Source organism: Podarcis tiliguerta, assembly GCF_965153285.1.
Source record: "Podarcis tiliguerta genome assembly, chromosome: 6".
NCBI lineage: Eukaryota > Metazoa > Chordata > Lepidosauria > Squamata > Lacertidae > Podarcis > Podarcis tiliguerta.
In genome coordinates, this window is record NC_139539.1 from 13,311,104 (window position 1) to 13,333,466 (window position 22,363).

A 22,363-nucleotide genomic window follows, 5' to 3' on the forward strand; every position below is an offset into this window, starting at 1 on the left:
AACTTGTACAGCATTTTCACCTACAGTTGGCTTTTACTAGGTTATAGCGAATACTCAATGAATTTGGTCTTTAACAACCTAAAGTAACAAAATACACATCAGTGTTAAAAGCAAAATAAACTAATAATAAAGTGGTTTTTTTCTGGAAAGAATGATTGCCTATACTTTGAAAATAAATATGTGAGCCTCTAGGTATGCAGTGCCTTGTGACATTGCCCAGAATTTTGTCTTGTGCTGACATAATTAAGGCTGCAGTTCTAACATAGCTGGAAATAAATTCCATTGAACTCATTGGGACTTCTGAGTATGCATGTGTAGAATTTCACTGTAAATGCTCTTTTAAACTGGCTGATTGCTAAATGAACTGCTGATCAAATGTGAATAAAAAGGCATTTGGAACAAGTCAATGCACAAGCTACAGAAGTTATCTCTTTACTAGAGCATCAAGTAGCTTTTCTTTGCTGAAAAACAAGCAGAAGCCTTGAGCACCATCAGCTTCATCCTCAAGTTCCTTCACTGATCGTTGTCACTAAGGAACCCCAAATTCAAACCCTGCTCAACACTGAAGTTCACTGCATGGTCTGTTCATAATCTCTGACTAACCTACCTCATAGGCTAGTTGTGAGGACACAATAGTGGAAGGGAAATTGCATGTTTGCCACCCTGAACTCCTTGGAGGTAAAGTGGAATAAAATTTCTCTTCCAACTGACAAACTTTCCTAGCTAGCCAAGTGAACAACTGTTTAAGGCCTGCTCAGGAAACTTAAACACAAGGAATTGATAATTGCATTTTTAGGTTACAAACACAAAAAGTGAAAGGAGTTATTCCCCTTTGCATAGAACATTGAAATTGGATAAAAATGCAAGTTTCAGCTCACTTTTTACTTGGTATTGCATAGTACTTGCAGTGAACAAATAGATATATAGTGAAAATTATATGGTGTGTAAAATGACAGCTGAGTTAAATATTCTCTTTCACACTGGAGAAAATGCTTGCAGCTCTACATCTCCCCACCCCCCATTAGTAAAACCAGTTAAATAAAGAAATTAGACATTTTGCATAAGCATTCCATAGAAAATTGCACAAAAAGCTCAAAACAATCCTCTGTAAATACTCGACTTTACAGCCCCAAAGCAATGAGACTGTGAAATAAAGATCCTTCATAATGTGGAGTGACTGAAAGTCTAGCTGGTACCCTCTGAATGTCTCCTGGGAAAGAATAGTATGGGTGGTAGCAAAGCTTCATTCAGTGCTGCTGTTTATGCCATAGGGACTTTCTAAATAAATGTAGGTTCGTTACTAGGAATGATTTCAGAAGAGTTACCGGTAACTGTTTAGTCTTTGCAAAAAGCAAAGCAAGTTCAGTGGCATCTTTAAGGCTAACAGAAAAATTGCAGGAGAATCTTTTACTGCAGGGGATCTATTGTCTTTCCATGTGTGTTAATACTGCAACTCATTCTAAGGTACAGTTGGCTTGTTCACATGCTACAGTGAACTCAGGTATAGGCTGACTCTACACATGTTTGTGAGAGAGTGCACTTTGTGGTTTGTAACAGCTCAGCCATTGTGAACACAGACCACTCACCGAGTGTGAATATTTGTATGAGTATGCAGCGCCAACTATTTTTGTCTGGATTGTTGACTTGTTGAATGTGATACACAAACACCCCTGTTGACTTCCGTATGCGCATGTGTGTTCTAGGTGGAAATGGGATAGCCTATTGCTCCTTGCATTTTCTGGCTTTTCTTCCATACACAAGTTTATATACACTTGCTGCCTGCAGCTATGTTACTCAGAGGTAAGCTCCCATGTGTGTTCAGTAGAGCTTACTCCTAATGTAAAAATGCATAGGACTGCAGCCTTCATCAGATTCATAAAATGGTATCTGGAGTGCGCTGTAAACGTGTTTCAAATCTTACAGGTATAATAGGATTCTCAGCTAGCTTGATTAAAAGCAAGGGTACATTTAAGAATAAGCAAAGATACAGCTATTTAAAACCTATTACAATAATAGATGATCTGTTAATATTTAAGTATAATTAAAATACATGCAGGCTAACTACTTCTTAAACCACTTTGGCACCTAGTTCTAATGGATATCTGTTTGCCATTTACAGGGTAAGCCAATCTTGATCCCATGGAAGTAATTCATTCTTTGATTTCAGTGGCGGAATGAAGCCATATTAATCCTACATTAATATTAGTGGTTGGAGTTAGGGTAGACAGACGTGTTTCTTTACACAGTACAGAGCACATTAAATTAACTGATCACAACATGGCAATAGCCAATATCTTGGGTGGAGAAATTAATAGGAGCTGAGTCTATTGATCAGGCATAGGCAAACTCTGCCCTCTAGATGTTTTGGGACTACAATTCCCATCATCCCTGACCACTGGTCCTGTTAGCTAGGGATGGTGGGAGTTGTCCCAAAAAATCTAGAGGGCCGGGTTTGCCTATGCCTGCGATTGATGATTGTAAACAGCCTTTGAGGCTCTTTTTTTTTAGAGTCAAAAGGCAGTAAAGAAATGTTTTATACATATAAATAAGTTTAGTTGGTTAACAAACAAAGAATGCTGGACTACTTGATGTACCTTTCTGGTTTCATCAGAAATTTCATCCCTTTACATACTTCCTCATATTATAGATTGGAGCCCTGACTCTCAGTGAAATTTAAAAACAGCTGTCCAATTAACATAGCTGTAATACCACCTAAAGTGCAAGTCAGCTAAGGAGCTGCCATTTTTGTTCCTTGGAATCAAATACCATTCTGCATTGTGCTGCTGTGGGGCTCAGGACACATCCCTTTGGCTGCCCATTACAAGGTGTGTAAGAATGCTGTTGTACTGAAGTTCACTGGTGTAGAAATATGCCCAGTAAGAACATACACTGGTCAGAATAATGAAGTATGATAGAAACAGCCATGTAAATTTGAATACCTTCCTTGGTAATTAACAAACACAAATGTGCATAAGAGGATGCTCACACGAGAGAGGCAAAAAATACAGTCACCCTGATCCTGCAAGATGTATGTGCCGAACATCTTCAACACCTTTCCTGCTTGGCAGGGGGTTGGACTCGATGGCCCCGGTGGTCTCTTCCAACTCTATGATTCTATGATCAGGGTACTTATCCAGGCTCCATTAAACTAGGTTGATGTGTCTATGATGCAGACAGAGGTGTGCAACTTCCTCCAGGACCATGGATGGTTGCATCTGACCAGATGGGAATTGAAGCCTTTTGTCTGTACTTAACTACTTTGCTGCTGTTGGTCACTGTGTCATCCTTTGTAATCTGTTCCATCAACTGAAGCCCTGGGATATGTCCTTTGAAGCAGCATGCTGGTATAATTTTCCCCACAAGTCTAAAATGTCTTATTTGCATTAGATGCACTAATTAAGAAGAAAAACTTGATTTAAACAGATTTCAGCAGGGCTTTTTTTTTCAGCTGGAACTCAGTTCCGGCACCTCTTAGGGGGTGCCATTACCATTATAAGAGAACAAGGGAAGTGTTCATGGTGAGTTCCAGCACCATATTTTCTAGAAAAATAGCACTGGCTTTCAGTAGGGGGGTTTTCTCAGAGAGAGAGATTGCAGCCAACATTGTGGCTGTGTATGCTTTGGTTCAATGCACAAAAATTGCTGCTCCTGCATTCAGTAGACTGAAAAGTTATTTTAGAAACATAGGTAAGTCCAGCCACCTCACTGACAGTAATAATTAGCATTCCTTTCAATCATCACTCTTATTTTTAAGAAGTTTCATTTTCTTTTTCTTCTTCTTCTTCTTCCTGGCTTGCCTCCACCTCCACCTCCACATATTCTTCTACATCGGCTGTGGCATCTTGATACTGCTGATACTCGGACACCAAGTCATTAGTGTTGCTTTCAGCTTCAGAAAATTCCATCTCATCCATCCCTTCCCCGGTATACCAGTGCAGAAATGCTTTCCTCCTGAACATGGCTGAGAACTGCTCAGACAGCCTCTTGAAGATCTCTTGTATGGCTGTGTTGTTCCCTATGAAGGTGGCCGCCATCTTGAGGCCACGGGGCGGAATGTCGCACACGGCCACCTTGACATTGTTGGGAATCCACTCCACAAACTGGCTGCTGTGCTTTGTCTGCACGGCCAGCAGCTGCTCATCCACCTCCCTGGTAGACATCTGGCCTCGGAAGATGCACGCCACCGTCAAGTAGCGTCCGTGACGCGGGTCACAGGCTGCCATCATGTTCCTTGCATCAAACATCTGTTGGGTGAGCTCTGGGACAGAGAGGGCTCTGTACTGCTGGCTGCCCCGGGCTGTAAGTGGCGCAAAGCCTGGCATGAAGAAATGCAGCCGAGGGAAAGGCACCATGTTGACCGCCAGCTTCCTCAAGTCTGCATTGAGCTGGCCAGGGAAGCGGAGCGAGGTGGTGACGCCACTCATGGTGAGGGAGACCAGGTGGTTGAGGTCTCCATAGGCCGGCGAGGGAAGCTTCAGCGTCCTAAAGCATATGTCGTAGAGGGCTTCATTATCGATGCAGAAGGTTTCGTCCGTGTTCTCTATCAGCTGGTGGATGGATAATATGGCGTTGTATGGCTCAACGACAGTGTCCGAAACTTTGGGGGATGGTACTACGCTGAAGGTGTTCATGATCCTGTCAGGGTATTCTTCTTTGATCTTGTTAATCAGAAGAGTGCCCATTCCAGAACCGGTCCCGCCACCAAGGGAATGGGTCAGCTGAAAGCCCTGCAGGCAGTCACAGCCCTCACACTCATTCCTCACGACGTCCATCACGCTTTCAATCAATTCGGCTCCTTCAGTGTAATGGCCTTTTGCCCAGTTGTTCCCGGCGCCAGAATTTCCTAGAAACAACGGAAAGGGTTAATTGTAACAGAAAATGCTGCCGAAACACCGAGCACATGTTTAGTTTAAAAGTGGACATGACTACAATGGAGCTAAGAGCATAGCTGTCAACTTACAGATTTGAAAATAAGGGACCAACAGCCTCGAAAATAAGGGATCAGCAGCCAAAATAAGGGATTTTCTGAGCACAGGTATGTTCAACTTCTGAGCCCCTCCAAGCCAAAGGCAGAAAACCCAGCCAACAGTCAAACGAAGCCTCAAGCGGTGGTTCCCACAGCGCAGCAACCCGGCAAAGGGGATGCAGCAAGGAAAACCACTGTCACCTCTCCCCTGGGAAGCGCTGAGCAAAGGTGAGTCCCCAGGCAACGTGGCCGATTTGATTGGCACAAGGCATGCAAGCTCCACCCCCCAGTCGTTCTTAGACTCCTTATTGGGTGAGCAACGCAGCCAAGCAACACAGTTGGAGCCTCCCTCCTCCCTGGCCGGCAGGGAGGGAGGGAGAGGAGCTGCTTCCTTTGAAACCCGGGAAATTTACAGGATATCATCAATCCGGGACAGCAGCGGGACATGGCACTGGGATAAGGGACTTTCCCAACAAATAAGGGACGGTTGCCAGCTATAGCTAAGAGTGGAGGCTGTGGTATTATGTTATTGTTCTGTGTAACTTCACAGATACTCCAGTACAAACTTAATCGTGCCAGAATTTTGTTTCGTTTTGTTTGGAGAAGGAGGATCCTCAAACATGTTTGGCTTGCTATACTCTTGTTTCAAACCTTCCGTTTTTGCATTATTTTGTGGTCCTGTCTCTTTTTTTGTGGCAACCATTTTATAATACACCGTTTTACACATGGCAGCCATTTTGTTGAGACTGGTGCCTGCCCTGTTATCTTAAAATTCTCAATGTGGCCAACAGGCCGCAAGAGGCTGGTGTCCCTCTGCCCTAAATGTGCTGAGAACAGCTTGTGTTTGCAACATGCAGAAAGGCTGGCATGTACTGTACTGGGTAATCTCTCTTTTTATATATATAGAGAAAACATGCATAGGATTGGGCTGCTAGATTATATATTTTAGAAAAAAAAATATTCTAGTTTAGAAATCTTCAGGAAATTCAGATCTAGGCTTGCCTTCATGTTATCAAGGGTTTCGAAAATTGACGAAATGTGCAACCGAAAAAACCCCAAATTGTCTTTCTAGAACAAGCTTTAGAATGAGTGTGCAAAGTGGTTATTGCTAACTATTTGGAAGCTGAACCAATCCTTTATTCTTTGAGTGAACAAGATGTGGTCAATGAAGACATCCCAGTTCTCCAGAACTCTTCTGCAATTTAAACATTTTATTTTTTAAAAAAATCATCTCATATCTTTTAGGTTTCCCCCCTGTAATCATGAGACCTATAAATATTAATTTTTTTTATAAATACGAGTGGCTTCTTAAGTGTTCTGAAGCAATGAATAGAGAGGCTAGCTCCTCAGAGGCCCCATTTGATACACAAAAGCTTTATTTCTTATGAGACCATCTTCTATTAAATTATATCCATATTATTAATGCGGCACACCTACCATGAATAAAGTTATCGGGTCGAAAGAGTGGGCCTATTTTGCTGGACCTCACGCTGTCCATAGTTCCAGGCTCCAAGTCCACCAAGATAGCACGAGGAACATACTTGTGGGCTACAGCAAAAAAGGGGGAAAGTTGAGGGTCATGACTGAGGCAAGTAGTATCTTCTGCATGTATTTCCTTCACAAATCATTTCTTTGGTGTACATATTTCATTTAGAACACTATAGCACAGAAGTGAAAAACCTGCGTCCTTGAATATATTGCCAGAGTACAACCCTCATCATCCCTACCATGAGGCACCTCAGGTGGCAGATGCTGAGGTACAGGCAAGGAACAGAACTGTGAGTGCCTCATGGCGTGCCCTGTACACCCTACACTGGGCTGCTGCCCTCAAGTGCACTAGAACAGTGTTCCCCAACCTTGGGCCTCCAGCTGTTTTTGGACTACAATTCCCATGATCCTTCACCACTGGTCTTGCTAGCAAGGGATGATGGGAGTTGTAGTCCAAAAACAGCTGGAGGCCCAAGGTTGGGGAACACTGCACTAGAAGACACTGTCCTTTCACCGGTATTGGACTTCAGAAGGAAATCTTGCTGTGTTCAATGGTGTTTACTCCTGAGTAAATGTGTCCAGGTTACAACCCCAGATGAATAGAAATGTCATGTAGAGTGCAATCCTGTAAGTATCTACTCAGAAGTATCTACCTCGGAAAATGATGATAGGATTGCAGCACTAACCTCTTTTGCATCTTATAAGCAGCCTCATATAACCAACATGCTTGAGGCTATTTAATGCATGAAGGAGTTAATGCCATAGAGTAAACTGTCCTGCTAGGCTTAGCTAGGTCACTCCCCCTCACTTTGGGAGGAAGGTAAATAAGGCAGTTGTTGTATCTCACTCTACCAGAGAAGGTAAATTGTGAGGAGGTCTGAGCTGGGTGCTGCAGCTCAGACCGCATGGCTCTTCAAAGCCACTCTTGAGTTCCTAGTCCAATAATTTAGGAACTTTCACCAGCCTAGCTAAGTCAAGTTTCACCACCTGAACAGCTTTTTCTGAATGCTGTATGGAAAAGCACATTTGGAGAGTTGGTAAGTAAACTATTTTTAACTTCCCAAACCTGTGGTCTTTTTCTATGCTGGGGGAGAGGGGAACTTTGGAATGAACCTAGAAGGGCATATTTTAAAGGTCTAACAGCCTATATTTCAACGTTTTACTTTTCTAAATCTTTTGTGGTTTTCAATCTTTGCTGGGGTTCTCTCACCAAAGTGTACTTGCCCCAGCTTGGATCTTGGCATCCAGGAATGCTCCTTTGATACCTATTTTATTTTTCCTTGAACAAACCATTTCTCATATGCATGTTTCTTATGCAGTATCTGATAGTGAATACTGCAGCCTAGCCAACAGTCTTTATAAATGGTTAAGAGACAGTGGCAGTGAGAGATGACAAGGCTTTTTCTATTTTCATCCGCTGCTTTTGCTCTTGTAATCTAATTTCCCCACCCAGTTATCAACAACATATGTACTTACAATATGCTTCATTGAAATAAACATTAATTCTTTCCTGCTGCAGTGGTGAGTCTCCGCGGTAGTTTCCCGTGGTATCAATTCCATGCTCATCGCTTATGACTTCCCAGAACTGAAAGAGGAAGGTAAAAAGCAGAGAATAGTAATCACATGCCAATAACAATACTGATGGGACTCTATCATAGCTGTCAACGTTTCCCTTTTTTAAAGGAAAATTCCCATATTCCGAATAGGATTCCTCGCAAGAAAAGGGAAAAGTTGACAGCTATGGACTCTATCATATTTCTGCAATACTGGTGCCACCTTCGAAAAAGCCTGCCTCTGTGTTACCACAAGAGGATAATAAGCTTGGGAAGGTAAACAACATTTCCATGCCCTCTGCTATCCCATTGTGCCACATGTGGTTTAATCATGCTGGCCACATGACCCGGAACAGGGGTGCCAACTTTAATAAAATATTGTGGGGGCCCAGGTAAGCCCCGCCCCGCATAATTGTTCACATGATGCAATGCACACACACCATTTGAATGGGAATGCCCATCAACTTTGTGGAGGCCCAGCCCACTCAAATATTTTACTGTGGGGGCTGATGCCCCCCATGGCCCCTAGGAGTTGGCTCTTATGACCCGGAAAGCTGTTTGCAAACAAACTTTGGCTCCCTCGGCCTGAAAGCGGAGATGAGTGCCACACCCCATAGTAGAATTTGACTAGACTATCCAGGGGCCCTTTACCTTATCTATTAAGTCCATAAAGTTCTGCACGTAATATGTAACTATTCACCATGCACTCTTTTGAACACCTATAGCATGTCTCCTTTTACTCGCTTTTTCTGAAGTCTAAAATCTCCCTGATGCTCTAGCCCCTTGATCGTCTTGGTAGCCCTTTGCTGAAACATTTCTTGGCCCAGCACACACATGACATTCTTTCTAGACAGGTGTAGCCTGCACGTGCCACAATTGGCAAAAAATTCCCACCTAATAAAATAAGATGGTCCCATCACCTCCTGGCAAATAGAAGGGGAAGAAATGGAGGCAGTGAGAGATTTTGCTTTCTTGGGCTCCATGATCACTGCAGATGGTGACAGCAGCCACGAAATTAAATGACGCCTGCTTCTTGGGAGAAAAGCAATGACAAACCTAGACAGCATCTTAAAAAGCAGAGACATCACCTTGCCAACAAAGGTCCGTATAGTTAAAGCTATGGTTTCCCCAGTAGTGATGTATGGAAGTGAGAGCTGGACCAAAAAGAAGGCTGATCGCTGAAGAATGGATGCTTTTGAATTATGGTGCTGGAGGAGACTCTTGAGAGTCCCATGGACTGCAAGAAGATCAAACACATCCATTCTGAAGGAAATCAGCCCTGAGTGCTCCCTGGAAGGACAGATCCTGAAGCTGAGGCTCCAGTACTTTGGCCACCTCATGAGAAGAGAAGACTCCCTTGAGAAGACCCTGGTGTTGGGAAAGATGGAGGGCACAAGGAGAAGAGGAAGACAGAGGATGAGATGGTTGGATAGTGTTCTCGAAGCTACCAGCATGAGTTTGACTAAACTGCGGGAGGCAGTGGAAGACAGAAGTGCCTTGCGTGTTCTGGTCCATGGGGTCACGAAGAGTCGGACACGACTAAACGACTAAACAACAACAACATGGGAAAGGTCTTCCTAGGTGATGGTAGTGTCCCACATTTTCTTCCTACACCAGGAGATATCCTTGTAGGGAGAGCATGACACGTGAGCCAGTCCTGCAACCCAGAATCCTTATGTGGCAGCAACCAGGCAGACTTTTAACTGGAAGCAACACACAAAACCAGAATAACAGGAGACATCTATCTAGCTTCCCCACTCCCCACATCCAGCCCGGCTGTCTCTTTATCTGGAACAGCAGGCGTCATGCATGCGGGCACACCCTCCTCCTGTGTAGCCACCGGCCTTTTAAATGCCTCTTGTATTTTGTTCACAATCCATTTGTGTTTAGAATGCTTCCATTTACATGCATGTAAATAGCCTCGCTGGGACAGAGCAAAACCTCCCAGCATGTCATGGTAGACTAGCCCCGTTGTTTGTCCCTTGCACAAACATGGTATACACTCCCTCTGACCGTGTGGAGGTTGCATTTAGCTGTCATGGCTACTAACTACTGAATGAAAGACCCTTCATGTAAATCCTCTGCTTGCTACTCCATTGAGAATTCTTAAGACTGCAGCCTCTGTGTGCAATCCTACGCTGCCATTTCCCACCAGCCGTAGTTACAACAAGGTTCCTCAGGGTATATAATATTTGAAACAAAAGTGCCGCCAGACCTTTGGCTGCTCATCTTACTGACATCTTACATATTTATTTATGTAATTTGCATAACAAGGTTTTCTGGACCGCTTCCTGGAAACATTAACAACACAAAGTATTTCTCCAACTCACCTTCCCCACAATGCCCTTCTGCCAAGTAAAATTGTTTGTGGACAACAGAAATATAAACTTTAAAACATCAGGTTCTTTCACAAAGGCTGTTATCCTAAATATATGTACAAGGAAAAGAATGAACACCACTGAATCTTTGTGGATCTTTAGCGTATTAAATTGTGCTGTAAAACCTATGTTTCCTGTTTGAACTCATTGGTATGCCTCTAGATGAAATGGCTGGCTATCTGGTGGCTATTTGCAGTATGAGGAGGTGACAGATATATCTTACGTACTTCAGGCTTGATTTTATTTTAACCAAGTTTGCCCAAGGAGGGCATTTCAGTAGCATCCCGATTCAGCTTTGTCCAAATTCACTTTAGATCCAGTTATTAAAGGCAGCATTGCCTTGTCTCTTAGAAATGTTATTAAAAACCAGTTTCCTACCTTCGATCCAATTTGGTTTCCACACTGGCCAATCTGAACGTGCACAATTTCACGCATTTTGAACAGGTTTTGGTGGGAAGAGTAGATTCCAGCTTTCCCAGATGTGCTCTGTGGAATAAGTGATCGCTCTCGTACTGTCAGCTGTAGCTGCTCTTATCATTGGCAAAATGCGGCTTGTATAGGCGAATGCTACACAAAAAAACCCAACCACCCCACAGCTCCGCAAGGGAGTTCCTGGAACTCCCACCCTGCAGACTCACAAGAGTTCTGATAGGACATTGACAAGCAACTCCCTTAAAGCCTTCTCTTTAAGTGACGGGTCTGGAACATTTTTCACCCCAAGGGTTGCATTTCATAGAATCACAGAATCGTAGGCTTGGAAGGGACCCTGAGGAACATCTAGTCCAACCCCCTGCAATGCAGGAATATGCAGCTGTCCTAAACAGGGATCAAATCTGGCTCTGGAATATAGATAACGAACCACAGTTTACCTGTTATGTACTGAGTTGAATAGGATCCAAAAGGCAGCAGTCTGATTGGTCCTAGAACAATAGGATCCAGAATGCAGCAGTCTGATTGGTCCTATACAATAGGATTCAGAATGCAGCAGTCTTATTGGTCTTAGAACAATAGGATCCAGAATGCAGCAGTCTGATTGGTCCACAGGAGCCATCTAATCCAGCTCCAGATGGAAGTGAATCCGCAACCTGATTGGCCTACAGGAGAATCCTGGAATTAGCCAATCACGTGGGACCCGTTGTATAAATAATGTATATAAGGCAGACATTCTGGGGGAATTTCCATTCCTCCTCACCACTATGAGCTGAATAAAGAGCATGAAATCCACTCTCGACTCCAAGTATATTTCATTATCAATACTTTTGAGTTTGTTTTGTTGCTATTGTTATGTTTTTAATGCTTGAGTTGCATTATGGGGCAGCACATACACAACCACCCTCCAAAACACAAACCAGGGTAGGAGTGGCCCAAAGGGATAGACTATATCAGAAGATGGGAAACAAAAGATGGTTGGCTGAAACATGAATGAAGATTATCTGGTCCACCTTCCTGCGGTGAAACACAGGCTTCTTACAGAGTAATTACATTGTAAAGGTAAAGGTACCCCTGCCCGTACGGGCCAGTTTTGACAGACTCTAGGGTTGTGCGCCCATCTCACTCAAAGAGGCCGGGGGCCAGCGCTGTCCGAAGACACTTCCGGGTCATGTGGCCAGCGTGACATCGCTGCTCTGGCGAGCCAGAGCCGCACACGGAAACGCCGTTTACCTTCCCGCTAGTAAGCGGTCCCTATTTATCTACTTGCACCCGGGAGTGCTTTCGAACTGCTAGGTTGGCAGGCGCTGGGACCGAGCAATGGGAGCGCACCCCGCCTCGGGGATTCGAACCGCCGACCTTTCGATCGGCAAGCCCTAGGCGCTGAGGCTTTAACCCACAGCGCCACCCGCGTCCCCTACAATCTACATTGTAGTGTTTCACAAACAGACATGCTGGGGTGAGGGTGGAGGGAAGCCACAGGTATCAGAACAAGTGATTGACGGTCTTGTTGAATCAAGTACTCATGCAAAGGCAGGCTGGTTGCCCCGTGCTGCAGTTAAGTCAGCAGCAAGTGGTGTTGATGCCCATTTTGGACCGGTAGAATGGAAGGCCAACAGTAGGTGGTGCCAGAGTCAACGATAGGTGGAGGCAGATAATTCTAGTTTTATCTCCATCTTTCTCCAGGATCTGTGCTGCAGTGGACACCACAACAATGCTGTAGAATGGAGTGCAAGAGGCAGGAGGTGTTTAATTTTAGCGTTGCACAGGGCACTGCTGAAATTTGAGGGCCCAAAGTCCGCCACTGGTGCCACCCCCTGCCCTTTGAGTGGTTGTAAGTAAGAAGACAATCAGATGGGGGTGGGGAGAGGAACACTCTCCAGCTGTGAACACTAAGGTTGCGCACACACTATACCTTTAATGCACATTTGAAGCATGTTCTGTCCCTCAAAGAATTATGGGCACTGTAGTTAACCCATCACAGAGTTACGATTCCCAGCAACCCTTAGCAAACTGCAGTCCCCAGAATTGTTTGAGGGATAGAATGTGCTTGGAAGGTAAGGTGTATCCTCAGAGAGAGGGTCTTTGTTGGACCGTGGGAGGGAGTGGTAAATGTGCTTCTGAACCTAAGTCATATGAGCAGTTTTGCTATCGGGTGCTTCCTTTTTTAAAACCTTTCTACAAGTTTCACCTTACAGCCTTTGTCTTCCCACACCATTTGAATGCGGTCCTGAAAACAAAGTTTCATCAATACCTTGGATGTTGCATCACAGACGCTGTGGAAGCCACAGCAAAATATGTCTCCTTCTGATAGAGGCAAGCGTCTCTGTATCTTTGAGTGCACCAAAGTCTGCAGCAGCCTTTCTCCGTCGGAAGGGTGGAAGGAGACGCCTCTGCACACCAGTTCCAAAGCACTGTGTGACAACACAACGGCGAAATTTTTGTTCCTGCCACGGCTTGGTTAGGTGAAGGAGAGGTTAAGCACATTTTTGATGGATACCCCAAATTGAGGCTAAATTCTGATACAAATAGGGAAATGTGTCAATGGCTCAGGGATGGGGCAGGGCAGATAGATAAAAGCAAGGCACTCAGATTAAGCATGAGCTATGCAAAATAAGTGCAGGATTAGCTCCAAGATGCTGAGTGTTGTAAAGGTAAAGGTAAAGGGACCCCTGACCATTAGGTCCAGTCGTGACTGACTCTGGGGTTGTGGCGCTCATCTCGCTTTATTGGCCGAAGGAGTCGGCGTACAGCTTCCGGGTCATGCGGCCAGCATGACTAAGCTGCTTCTGGCGAACCAGAGCAGCTCACGGAAACACCGTTTACCTTCCCGCCTGAGCGGTACCTATTTATCTACTTGCACTTTGACGTGCTTTCGAACTGCTAGGTTGGCAGGAGCAGGGACCGAGCAACGGGAGCTCACCCCGACGCGGGGATTCGAACCGCCAACCTTCTGATCAGCAAGTCCTAGGCTCTGTGGTTCAACCCACAGCACCACTCGTGTCCCATTGCTGAGTGTTGTACACCACCCCAATATCCAAGCGGTATGGGACCAGGGGTTCCAGGCTTTAATTAAAACCCAGGGTTTGGTTTCATTGGAATGAAGGTCAACGAAAGCTGACCTTCTTTATTGATACATATATACAACATGAGCACGAGGTCAAGGGGCTCGCAGCATTAACACACCAGAAGAACTTTCTTCCCCATTAGTTGCAGCTTTGGATCAAGCCTGTCTCTGTGTCCCCGGTTTCCAGCCTGCTTCCAGCTCAGCTCACACACAGAACATTGGCTATTGTTCTCCTCCCACCTAGCAGCTAGGTGGGCGGGGTGGAGGAAAGACTCACTCATTAGCCTGGAGGGCACCATCACTTAGAATCATAGAATCAGAGAGTCAAGAGACCACAAGGGCCATCGAGTCCAACCCCCTGCCAAGCAGGAAACACCATCACAGCACTCCTGACATATGGTTGTCAAGCCTCTGCTTAAAGACCTCCAAAGAAGGAGACTCCACCACACTCCTTGGCAGCAAATTCCACTGTCGAACAGCTCTTACTGTCAGGAAGTTCTTCCTAATGTTTAGGTGGAATCTTCTTTCTTGTAGTTTGGATCCATTGCTCTGTGTCCGCTTCTCTGGAGCAGCAGAAAACAACCTTTCTCCCTCCTCTATGTGACATCCTTTTATATATTTGAACATGGCTATCATATCACCCCTTAACCTCCTCTTCTCCAGGCTAAACATGCCCAGCTCCCTTAGCCGTTCCTCATAAGGCATCGTTTCCAGGCCTTTGACCATTTTGGTTGCCCTCCTCTGGACACATTCCAGTTTGTCAGTGTCCTTCTTGAAGTGTGGTGCCCAGAGTTAGCTGTAGCACTTGCAAACTAGCTCATTGTTTTGGGATGCTGATGAGGGCACTTAAGGGGCCAGCTAAACCGCCCCCTTGTCTTACAAAGAAACTTATCGGACTAGTATAGCAACCTCTTCCAAGTACAGGACCCCAGGAATGGGAAGGGCATCTTCCAGACTGACCCCCCCCCCCAAAACCCACAGTCTAAGAAGAAATACACACCCTTGCAGTCACTTCTCTGATAACAGTATGAACTGTCCATGAGCTATTGTTGGTGCAAGCACTGGCTGTGTTCCAGCATTTGAAAGTGCCCCTGCTCCATTTGGAATTCAGAATCATGGCTTGTGCTTATAATGACTGGTACGTCTGGACTGGTTCAACTGGAACATACAGGCTTGTCAGCAGTACAACATAATTCAGTTTGGGTGCTGTGTGGGATCGCAGGAATTAAAGGTTTTACTTTTTTATGTTTTTATTTAGTACTCACACACAAAACACATTCTTTACTCTCCCTTTTTTTTTTTTTAATCCTTGTCATTTCTTAGTGGCAACCCCCTTTTGAGTAACACAAATTTTCCATATGTGGACTTTGCCCATGTGTTGCCAGCTGATAAGGAACAGGGACTTCACATCATCAAAAAACCACAGTGCGTTTAAGGATATGGCTGAAGAGGTGGTTTCGCTATATTCCCTTTCACATATGTACAACTTGAGCATAAGATGGAGTGGCTCACAGCATTCACACCCCAACAGATATTGCCTCCCCTTTAGGTTTTCAGGGAAGCTCCAAGTCTCAGCTTAGGTTCAGCACAGAGCAATACATGCCTGTGTGTCTCCAGATTCCAGCATATGCCAACTCTCTCTCTCTCACTATATATTGCCCTCCCCGGCCTAATGTTCTCCATCCGAGGATGACAGAGTGGCTGGGGAAACCCAGCAAGATGAGTGGGGTATAAATAATAAAACTGTTGTTGTTGTTGTTGTTCTGCCAGCAAAGGCAGATTTAAGGCAGAATGCCTGGTTCTGCCACACTGGGTGCCAAGCCTAGAGGGAGTTGCAACTGTGATGTCATGAATTCAGCAGATTAGAAGGCAAGGGGGGGGGCGGGTTGCTGAATTTCGACCTTGCACAGGGGAGTGCTGAAATTTGCAAGACCAAAGTCCACCCCTGCAGCCAGGTGAGGGGGAAAGGGCCCAGCCATTTGTCTCTATGGCAACAGAATGACCTTCTTGCATAACGTAACTAGCAAAGATATTAGCTATTAGGGACCAGTTTGAATGGTCCCCCAGCCTCTTCTAGATTCTAAGCAGGCCTGGAAGGGACCCAGACTATCATGCACCCCAAAACTCCTAAAGATATGTATGGATATTCCTGAAAGAATCACTCCTTCAGGGACCCACACATGGCTGAACTCTTCGTCCACAACAGGAGTGGGGAACCTTGGATCTCCAGGTGTCGCTGAACTACAACTTCCATCAGCCCTAGAAAGCATGGCCAAGGGCCAGGGATGAGGGATCTAGTTCAGCAACAGCTGGTGCGTCAAGGTTCCCCATACTTGGTTCACATAAATAAAGGTAAAGGTAAAGGGACCCCTGACCATTAGGTCCAGTCGTGGCCGACTCTGGGGTTGCGGCGCTCATCTCGCTTTATTGGCCGAGGGAGCCGGCGTACAACTTCCGGGTCATGTGGCCAGCACGACAAAGCTGCTTCTGGCGAACCAGAGCAGTGTACGGAAATGCCGTTTACCTTCCCGCTGGAGCGGTACCTATTTATCTACTTGCACTTTGACGTGCTTTTGAACTGCTAGGTTGGCAGGAGCAGGGACCGAGCAATGGGAGCTCACCCCGTCACGGGGATTCGAACCGCCGACCTTCTGATCGGCAAGTCCTAGGCTCTGTGGTTTAACCCACAGCGCCACCCATGTCCCATTCACATAAATATGTTGGTTCTAAATACAGAAGTGAATCAGATTGACAGTTGAATCTTACATCAATACCATCAACAAGCCAGTGTCCTTTATCCATTGGCAAGAGTCTAGGGTAGCCCAGTCCACAACTTCTTATCCCATAATAAATGTGTTAAGTCTTTTAAGGTGCCACCAGCAGCAGACTAAGGGTTTCCCCATCTGGAAATGGCAACATCCGTGCTGTTACAGCAGGAGCAACCACGAACTCTCAGTGGGACAGTTATTATTTTTCCTTTATAAATAACTTCTTATTCAGCAGCGACATCGCAAAAAAGAGCAAACCAAAAGAGAAGAGCAAAAGAGAAAAGGGAGAAAGAAGGAAGGAAGGAAGGAAGGAAGGGGGAAAGGAAGAAAACAATATGAAATAAAATGAAGTAATAGCCCCTGTTCCCGACACGCTGATTACAAAATTCAAAGTAAAGTAGTAAACATCCGGATCAAGTGCTGTGGTTATCGTGGGGTTGTTTTAGACCTTGAAGCCCTCCGGCCCTTTAAACAGTCACGTGCATTTCTTCACATGACTGCCGGCACAACCGCTTTGCATGCAGACTGTCCCAGGTTCAGTCTGCAGACAGGGGTGAGTAGGACTTCCCGTCTGAAATCCACTGCCAGTCAGTGTTGACAAGCCTGACTAGATATATGGCAGCTGTGTAACTGCTGATCCCTACTCCGATTTCCAAAAATAATACCCCAAACGTGTGTCATGGGCGTAGCAGCATCCCGGACATTTGACCGGTCTTCCACCCGGACACTACTGCCGCCGCAATATTCCGTATACAGTATGTCTGGAGAATGACAGCCTTGCCACTATCCTGTGTCTGGCTCTGTTTGGCAGACTCGGAATGAAATATCTCAACAACAGTTGTTTTAACTTACAGAATATGTCAAAATCTTCCTACAATTTTAGTTAAGTGTGTTTATTTGTTCACTTGATTTAGGAGAGGGGGTCAGCTGGCTACGCCCATGGCGTGGGGCCCTTTTCCCTTGACCCACAAGTCCTCTGGGCTTCCCCTCCAGCTAAAACCAGACCCAGAAAAGCTCCCAGCTCTGCCGTTTCCAGACGTTACGTGCACGGGGAGATCAAGGCGGGAGGGGGCACAGACCGTCCCTCGACGTACGCGAAGTCAGGCGTCCAGCGCACAGAAAGGAACCAACCGCGGGCGCGCGCAGCCTGCGTACGTGAGAACGACGGGGCCCTTTGCGCGTCCACGTCGGGCGTGCGCAGGCTCCGTCCAGTGCTCCGTCCCTCCCGGGGCTTTCTCGTCGAAAGTCCCGTTTCTCTGCCTTGGGCTCTAAGCTGGAGGGTGTGGCTTCCCGCAGGCGGAGGGCAGGGCGACTCCTGCGCCCACCATGCCCCCTGCGGGGACCCTCCGGGGAGAAGCAGGGCAGCTGCTTCTCCCGGGCGGCTGGTCACGCTCCCCCCCCCCCACGCTCCCCTTCTCCCTCCCACCCCGTCGGGGGAGTCGCCCGGAGGCTGCCCTCCCGCAGGGGCCGGCCTGCTGCCTCCGCCCTCCGCCTCTGATTTGCGCAGCCTTGCCTCAAAAACTTCCCCTTTCGAAATTGCCGGCGCAGATTGAGACCCGGCAACCGCAGGGACAGCAGCGAGCTGCAGCAGCTGCCTCCTCTAGGCTCCTCTCTCCCCAGAAGGACCCAGGAGTCCGGCGACGATGACCCCGCCTGGGCGCCTCCTCCTCCTCCTGGCACTCGCCGCGGGCGCCCTCCTGTGCGCGGCGTCCGCAGCCGGCGTCTACTTCAAGGAAGGGCAGAGCTGCCACAAGCCGATGGCGAAGAGACCTCCGGGGATCAGGTAAGGCGCCAAGCGCCCCGTCGTCTTCCGATCCCGGATCACCATCCTGCCGGCTTGGAGAGGCGCTGGCCAGATTTGGAGACGCTTGAGGGCGCAACAGGACGCCAAACGCGCCTTGGAGCGCCCTTCTTTCGTCTGGCCTTACCTAAAGAATTGCGGGGTGGTGGTTTCCCAGCTGTCTCTGATCCTGCAGGCAGCATATCGCTGTCACGTGTAGAGCCAAGCAAATAGCCTCCATGAATTTGTCCTGTTTCCTTTCCACGGAGGTCCTGCGGTCTCCTGGTTCTGCAGCCTGTCTGTGGCTTTAACAGACTGGAGATGTGGTTTAGGGCAGTACTTCCCAGTTTGTCGTCCTCAGACCCCAGGCAGTCCATGCAACCCACTCAGGGGGCATAGCTGTCAACTTTTCTTGTGAGGAATCCTATTCGGAATAAGGGAATTTCCCTTTAAAAAAGGGAAACGTTGACAGCTATGCTCAGGGGGTCTGCGGCATCATTCACACAAGAAAAACTACAATAGCGATATCCAAAATTTCAAAAGTAGGGGGTCCATGTCTTGGGGAGCCAGTGTGGTGTAGTGGTTAAGAACGGTAGACTCGTAACCTGGTGAACCGGGTTCGCGTCCCCGCTCCTCCACATGCAGCTGCTGGGTGACTTTGGGCCAGTCACACTTCTCTGAAGTCTCTCAGCCCCACTCACCTCACAGAGTGTTTGTTGTGGGGGAGGAAGGGAAAGGAGAATGTTAGCCGCTTTGAGACTCCTTTGGGTAGTGATAAAGCTGGATATCAAATCCAAACTCTTCTTCTTCTTGGCTTTTGAAAAACAAGGGGTCTGCCATACTTAGCAAATTGGGAACCACTGGTGTAGGGGTTAAGTGTGTCCAACTAGTACTTGGGAGACCAGGGTTCAAGTCTCCACATAGCTATGAATCTTGCTGGGTGACCTTGGTCCAGGCACAGTCTCTAGCAGAGCTGCCTCACAGGGTTGTTGTGAGGATAAAAGGGAGAGGGAGAGCCATGGGGCCACCTTGAGCTCTTTGGAGGAAAAGTGGGAAATAAATTAAAATTAAAATGCCTGGGCAGGCTACACAATAATGCACGTTTGGGCTGGGGGCTTGCTTTCAATTTGGTGGGTCTCTTCTTAGAGCCCTAACTTTGGGGAAGGACCATAGATTATCTGCTTTGCAAACAGAGGGTCCTGGGTTCCAATCCCTGGCATCTCAAGGTAGGGCTGGGAAACTGACTCCTGCCTGAACCTCTGGAGAGCTGCTGCCAGTCTGTGCAGACAGGGCTAGATGGCCTGACAGCTTCCCATGTTCCAACTGCAAAACCTGGGAGTTGGATCTTAAATTCCACCCTGCAGCTCCCACGTCACTGCTCCAGGGTTTCCTTCTTAATGCTGTTGCTTCCATAAGGAGATGGCAAGAGGCTGCATTAAGTGCTCCAGACTGGTTAGCGTGTCTCTTTTGAGGAAGTTTGCTGCCAGCAGCTGCCGTGTGACTGCCCAGCAGAAAGTTGGAATGAATCATGACAAAGCAGTGAAGAATTTTCCTGACACCTCTTCTCAGATAAAGGGGGGTTAAAGAGTCACTTGCTTTTTTCTGTCCTCTCCCCATTCTCCAACAGAACCTACCCTCGTCCCCATGAAAACATGGACATCTCAAAACTACCCAAGAGCTGGGACTGGAGAAACATAAATGGAGTCAACTATGTGAGCACCACGCGCAACCAGCACATTCCACAGTACTGTGGGTCGTGTTGGGCTCATGGCAGCACCAGCGCCTTTGCAGGTATGGAGATGCGTGGGATGGTTGGCAATGCATCTGGTGGGCATCCTTTATCCGTTCCCACATCCAGTACAGAGAGGGTGCTTTCACGTGACCATCTATCATGGTGTTTGGAGCAATCAAGTATTGTGCAACATCCACGTGACGTTGCTGTCATCAGAAAGCCAGCCCCTATTAAACCCCCATCCCACTTATTTAATCCAGGTTTAATGGTTAATTGCTAAGCTAGTTAATGGTTTACCATGCATTCCCCCTTCTGAGATGTTTGTCTCCTGCTCCTGTGTGCGGGGAAAACAAACCATGATTGCTGGCGCAATGCTGTGTCTCAACCAGGAACTGTGGTTTGTTCCGCTTCTGCAAACCACAATGAGGCAGTCAAAAATGCACTCCCCCCCCCCCCCCATAGATCAGCGTTCCCCAGCTTGGTACCTTCCAAATATTTTCCACTGTTTTTGACTATGCCTTCAACCAGCAGATCAGACGATGATGAGGGATGATGGGTGTTGTAGTCCAAAACTCATGGAGGACACCCAAGTTGGGGAAGGGACATGCAGCAGAAAAACCTGGGAAGGGGAATTGAATGGGATATTCTGGAGGGCAGCCATAGCTGACTGGATGGAACTTTGAGGATAAACATTCCAGGCTGCAGCGTTTTGTCGCAGGGCTGTTGTTCTACTGGAGCTGTCAACTTAAAATGTTCTCTGAACTATAGAATGTTAAATTGGTTAAATTGGGAAATTGAAAGTTAAATTATGTTATGATAAACTACAGACTAAATTGAAGAAGAGGGAAAGGATTTGTTGAACCAGATAATTTGAACCAGAATACAAAAAAGGGAGGTGTGAGGAAGTCAAGGAAATAAGCTAATGAAAGATCTGGATACAAAAATTTGGATTTGTGTTTTTGTGGGGTTTTTTTCTTATGTTGTATTGTTGCATTTTTTTCTTTTTTTACTTCTTTTGTTGTTGTTGTATTGTGTTGAATGTGTGTACTGTTTTGCCTTTACTGTTTTTCTTTTATAAGTATAAAATATCTAATAAATTTCTATTAAAAAAAAATAGACTGTTGCAGGTCCCTATATATACAGGGTATATCTGGGTTCTCCAGTGTGCACCTTCAGAGTAGGTCCCCCCCCCAGTACCCCCCCCGGCCGAAAGAGTATTCTGCGTTGCCCACAGCAAGCTGCAAAAATTTCCTTATGTGCCCCCAGGCCCAAAAAACTTGTCTTACTCATGATGGTGTTATGCCTGGTAGTGGTTAAATACTGGAGATCTCTGGACACAAACCTCTTAGATCTTCAGTTTGTATATGTTTGGGGCTTAATATTAATGGAGAAATTGACTAGCGAGGTGCATGAAAGAAGATGACACAAGACATTTAAGGGTTTTTCCAACACCAGGTTTAATATTGTTACATGCGCTTCAAAAAAGAAAAAAGGGAACATGCTTACAAAACCACCAGAAACTCATGGGGAACTGTGGAATAGAAGAAGAAGAAGAAGAGTTTGGATTTGATATCCCGCCTTTCACTCCCTTTAAGGAGTCTCAAAGCGGCTAACATTCTCCTTTCCCTTCCTCCCCCACAACAAACACTCTGTGAGGTGAGTGGGGCTGAGAGACTTCAAAGAAGTGTGACTGGCCCAAGGTCACCCAGCAGCTGCATGTGGAGGAGCGGAGACACGAACCCGGTTCCCCAGATTACGAGACTACCGCTCTTAACCACTACACCACACTGGCTCTCAATGATGTTTATTATTTTATTTTATTTTTAAAAATGTAACCAAGCGACCTTTGTTTCTTTTGTAATTTGTATCAACAGGTCATGTTTGAGTTTTGCTACAGTGGGAGTGGGAGGAACCAAACGTTGCTAATGTGTTTATTCTTTAAATTCGATAAAAGGAAGTTGATTTTTTTTAAAAAAGCTGTCTTCCACCAATTGCTGGTTTGTCATCCCCCAGATCGCATCAACATAAAGAGGAAAGCTGCTTGGCCTTCTGCATACCTGTCGGTCCAGCATGTTCTCGACTGCGCCGATGCTGGCAGCTGTCATGGGGGAGACCACAATGCAGTATGGAAGTATGCTAATGAGCACGGCATCCCAGATGAGACATGCAACAACTACCAAGCTAAAGATCAAAGTGAGTTTA

The 22,363-nt window shown here is 46.3% G+C and overlaps 2 protein-coding genes and 1 long non-coding RNA gene across 4 annotated transcripts in view; 2 read left to right on the forward strand and 1 right to left on the reverse strand.

The window, feature by feature from the left end:
• Nucleotides 1–17,890, reverse strand: TUBB1 (tubulin beta 1 class VI). Of its 2 annotated transcripts, XM_083447522.1 has the most exons (5): nt 10,764–11,027; nt 7,931–8,039; nt 6,404–6,514; nt 3,130–4,843; nt 1–3,057 (listed from the first exon to the last, which is right to left on the reverse strand). In XM_083447522.1, exons 1-4 carry the CDS (start codon nt 10,818–10,820, stop codon nt 3,750–3,752), a joined length of 1,371 nt encoding a protein of 456 aa, XP_083303648.1. In that variant the 5' UTR covers nt 10,821–11,027; the 3' UTR covers nt 1–3,057; nt 3,130–3,749. The 2 variants fall into 2 exon arrangements, with proteins under 2 accessions (XP_083303648.1, XP_083303649.1); XM_083447523.1 differs by lacking the exons at nt 1–3,057; nt 10,764–11,027 and adding an exon at nt 17,805–17,890 and having other exon boundaries at nt 3,537–4,843.
• The window catches only part of LOC310680778, a 15,842-nt gene continuing 7,048 nt past the window's right edge, over nt 13,570–22,363 (forward strand). Inside the window, exon 1 of the long non-coding RNA XR_014512936.1 lies at nt 13,570–13,793. This is a non-coding gene — a long non-coding RNA (uncharacterized lncRNA). The remainder of the gene's footprint in view (nt 13,794–22,363) is intronic.
• The window catches only part of LOC310680665 (cathepsin Z-like), an 11,707-nt gene continuing 7,377 nt past the window's right edge, over nt 18,034–22,363 (forward strand). Inside the window, exons 1-3 of the mRNA XM_083447642.1 lie at nt 18,034–18,432; nt 20,057–20,220; nt 22,175–22,354. Of these exons, the coding sequence (XP_083303768.1) occupies nt 18,293–18,432; nt 20,057–20,220; nt 22,175–22,354 (484 nt within the window). The 5' untranslated portion in view covers nt 18,034–18,292. The remainder of the gene's footprint in view (nt 18,433–20,056; nt 20,221–22,174; nt 22,355–22,363) is intronic.

Excerpts from the sequence above, each read along its gene's own strand:
- TUBB1 (XM_083447522.1), bottom strand. The coding sequence starts at position 10,820 with ATGCGTGAAATTGTGCACGTTCAGATTGGCCAGTGTGGAAACCAAATT. Across the intron at positions 8,040-10,763 it reads GAAACCAAATTGGATCGAAG|TTCTGGGAAGTCATAAGCGA; the intron begins GTAGGAAACTGG and ends TTCCTCTTTCAG. Across the intron at positions 4,844-6,403 it reads ACCCGATAACTTTATTCATG|GAAATTCTGGCGCCGGGAAC; the intron begins GTAGGTGTGCCG and ends CGTTGTTTCTAG.